The following is a 3888-nucleotide window of genomic DNA, read 5'->3' on the forward strand; positions in this document are numbered from 1 at the left end:
GTTTCAATAGGACTTTCATCACAATGTAGGCTGAACAAACATCAATGACCACTAAAAAGCATTTGCCGTCACAGCAGAAATTGGTTAGGTGTCATTTCCAGCCCTAAGCTTTAATAGTGACTGGCTCTCCAATCAACTTCAAAGTTCATTACAATCTGTTTTTCCTACTTCATTGTCAGTGAACACTTCTTATCTAATACGTGCTCATAACCGTTGATTAAACTGTTTTCATCCCCTAAGAGCATTGCAATCACCTGGGATGTAGGGGATAGAATTTTAAATTCTTGTTCTGATTCAGGATAGGGACTTGAGCTTGAGTTTTTAAAATCATAAACAAATGTGCTTCAATGACAAGATTATTTAATTACTCAAGGATGATACTCCCTGTCTTATTTTAAAACTCTTGCAAAGCGTATCTGTACATTAACTATTTTTCTCCCAATGCCAAAAGTGGGGAAAAAATTTGAGCACTTGGAATTATTTCAACAAGCAATATTGCTTTCTGGCCAATTCCATTACAGAAACAGATTTTGAATTCTTTTTAACTTCTGAGATTATTAATGATTTCCTCTGTATACTGTGTTTAATTTGTTAATGTAAATTAAATCCTAGTACAGAACACAGTTTAAGATGTGGTTTATATTTTTGTTACAAATAGATCTGCATAACTTGAGGTAACATTCCTCCAGGCACTAAAAATAAAAAAGTGTAATTTTTATACTGGGATTTGGGTATAAGCACCCCCTGCAAGCATTTAGCCTTGCAACTCAGATTTTGCTGAACTCAAATTCAGTTAAATGTTTAACTACACAGAAAAATAGTTGTTTTCTGGGAAAAGTATCTTATATAAGACTCACGCAGAGGAGAATTCTGCCTAAAATGAGAATTTACAATAATTACATATAAGGAAGATATATACCATTTAAAATCCCTTGCCTCTTGTCATTAACACCTCAATTATTGAAGAAAGATTTTTTTAAAGCTTCCATATGGCAGTCCAAGCCATATGATGAGACTATTTTTATGCTTTAATGTTTGCCTTACAGTGAAATGCAGAGGTTTTTATCATGTAGTAGTCCCTTCATAGTTATGCATTCAAAAGATAATCTGTGTTCCAAAGTCTGTGTAGAACAGATGTTAAACAATACATGGTTTATGTACTTAATTACTTAAAGTAAAAAACTGAAAATCAACTTGACAATTTATCTTGCAGTAATGTAAAGTTGGTGTGGGACTTCCACAACCCAGAGTACGCTGTTTACCAAGAATCACACAGCCCAGTTTTTTATAGATTCTGAGTGTACTTTTCATGCTATGAAGAAAAGACGCATATTTATATCAACAATAGATGATACATGCTCTAAACGTTTAGGTCTAAATGCCTCAGATTTCATTCCCAGAACACTGACCATAAACTATTCTCACCAGACTACGTGGTGTCCAAACTTTCTTTGGGAGCAGAGTCCTCAAGTGTCTGACCCCCTGCGTGCACAGTTATGGCTGGGGGTAAGGAACAGGACTAACCCTGTCACACTGCCCTTACTCCTAAGAGTTATCGGCTAGGAGGCATATCATGAGAGTGCAAAATCCTTCATGATACCATGAAGGATACAGACTTTCAGAGTCTGTGAGAAATGTGTGAGTGATGAAATTTTGTTTTTTTCACATCCAGTGCCATTACCATAGATCAAATTTGTAATTTTTGCTAAAACCCCCACTTTCTCGATGGCCAGCAAGATAAAATTTCAATCACTGAATATTACAACTTGCCTCCAAGGGCAGTTCACCATTTTCAAAGAGAAAATGGCAGTTCTCATCTTTTCCACTACACCATGCTAAGAGCACACAAAACAATTGGGATTATGCTGTATCATGTTTATTTTCTGTCATGAATAATACCTTTGAGTATCCCACTGAGGAATGTATCCCAGTCTATAGATGATGAAAACATCACATTTAGCTGAAAATCCTGTTCTAGTTTTGTTAGATTTGTTGTGGTTTTATACTTGTAGTCAGCCAGTTCACGTGCTACGGAAGCAGAGTAGCAGATGTAAAATTTCAGTGCTCTACCTGAAGATTTGGTCGAGAGTGGACTTTAAAAGACATATCTTCTCTGGAAAGCATTACTCCACAAGCCAAGAGGGGACTAATTCTGTGGGGATGCAAACCTCAACAAGCTTTAGAAATCTTGTTCTATACAGAGCAAACAGCTGGTGCCTGCGTCAGCCAGTGGTTTCTAACTGTGCTTTTTGGGTCAAAGCACTGTGGTTGCACACAGAGAACAGATCGTCATACGCTCCCAATTCCACCTTATTTCCAGCAGCTAAGCTGCATGAAAAAAGCTAAAAAGGAAAGTAAATGCTTTTCTGATGTTAATTTGCTCCACAAGCAGTTTTGCTTCCCAGAGGTCTGGCATCAAGCCATAAAAGTTCTAATCCAAAGAAGTGGGAATGAAAAGCAAAATGACCTCACCTGACTAGTGATCTGCAGACTTGTAAAAACCCTTAGCTTAAACATGTTCATTGCAAAAGTCATTTATCTGGCTAATAAATTATTTCCCCCAGCAGGAACATTGGAACAGTTTCTTTAACTCACCTGCAAAAAAGTCACAACCTTGATAATGAGTGCACATGGATAAGGAGTTTTAGACAGTGGCCTCGGTGTCCAGCTACTTCAAAGATTAATGTTAAAATAGCTATGAAGGGTCAGACTGAAGTTCTCTGTAGACAGTAACTTTGGTTTTGTGAGTAAGCAACAGCAGATAACTACCAAAACCCACTCACAGAGCAAGATAGGGGCATCCCCTGATGAACACACTTCCAGCCATTAGCAACTTGTAGGTCAGGGACCCTGTATTTTCCTCTACTAAGCATTTCCATTAGCTGTAACAAACGGGTTTTTTTGATGTAAATCTGTTGTAATACCCACTAGCAAACATACTGAAGCAGTGCTTTATTGAAGCATTTATACAATGCACAAGAATTTCATCAGAAGAGAGTAAAAATATCAGAATAAATATCTTCAAGTTATATAAACCAATAAAATAAACACGAACAGAATAAGTATACAAGTGTGATCAGGATGCTAGAGCAGTCTCCTTTACACCAGTGGACTAAGTAAATCTCTGCACCCAAGTGTTTTATGCATGTATTTTATGAAGAGCCCCATAACACAGAAGATGCTGGTCTTTTCTTCGGGTTTGTGCCTCACCCTCCACATCTGTCATATTTTCCTGCTTTAGAGGGGTGTTGTAAGCCTCAGCTAAGCACTGTCCACCACATAACTTTAAATTTGAATTCAGCAAAAACATTCACACACAGGAAAAGGGATGCCCGCCTAAGTTTTTGCAAGACCAGAGGTTTAATAAGTGATGAGCGTTCTGAAACCTGAGACGGAGAACACCAGAGAAGCACAAAACGCCTCTTTTTAGCATTTTTACCTCAGAAGCATTTAAATTGGAATTTAAAAAAATTCTTTTTTTCACTTCACTTTCACATTCCTGGTACAAAAGGATGACAGTCTGCAAACTTACAGCAACAATAAGCAAACACCCCTCCAGCTGGAGAAGGTATTTTCTTTCTCTCCCTCCTTCCTTATCTTTTTCCTTCTTTCCCCTTTTCCCCCTAGTTTCTAACTGCCTTCTTCACGGCGGGGCACGGAGCAAGGGACCCCCCCCAGCCACCCTCACTGGCAAGCAAAGGCGCCGGGCCGCGCCAGGTCGGGTCGTGGCGAAATGCGGGCAAGCAATCCGAGGAAAGCCTGCGCGGTAGGGGACGAGGCAGGGGAGACGAGGACAAGGAGGGCGGGGACGGAAGGAGCGAGGCGGAGAACTCCTGCCTAAGATGAGAACTACCGACCCACCCCCAGCAGGAGCTATACGTACCGGCC

The 3888-nt window shown here is 39.5% G+C and overlaps 1 protein-coding gene across 1 annotated transcript in view; it reads left to right on the forward strand.

The window, feature by feature from the left end:
• Positions 1–3627: 3627 nt before the first annotated feature.
• Positions 3628–3888, forward strand: part of LOC104537852 (ras-related and estrogen-regulated growth inhibitor-like protein) — a gene marked incomplete at its 5' end in the record, with an annotated part of 8711 nt that continues 8450 nt past the window's right edge. Inside the window, one exon of the mRNA XM_010180865.1 lies at positions 3628–3766. Within this exon, the coding sequence (XP_010179167.1) occupies positions 3628–3766 (139 nt within the window). The remainder of the gene's footprint in view (positions 3767–3888) is intronic.

The sequence above is a fragment of the Mesitornis unicolor genome, unplaced genomic scaffold (assembly GCF_000695765.1).
Source record: "Mesitornis unicolor isolate BGI_N332 unplaced genomic scaffold, ASM69576v1 scaffold7353, whole genome shotgun sequence".
In the NCBI taxonomy this organism is placed as follows: Eukaryota; Metazoa; Chordata; class Aves; order Mesitornithiformes; family Mesitornithidae; genus Mesitornis; species Mesitornis unicolor.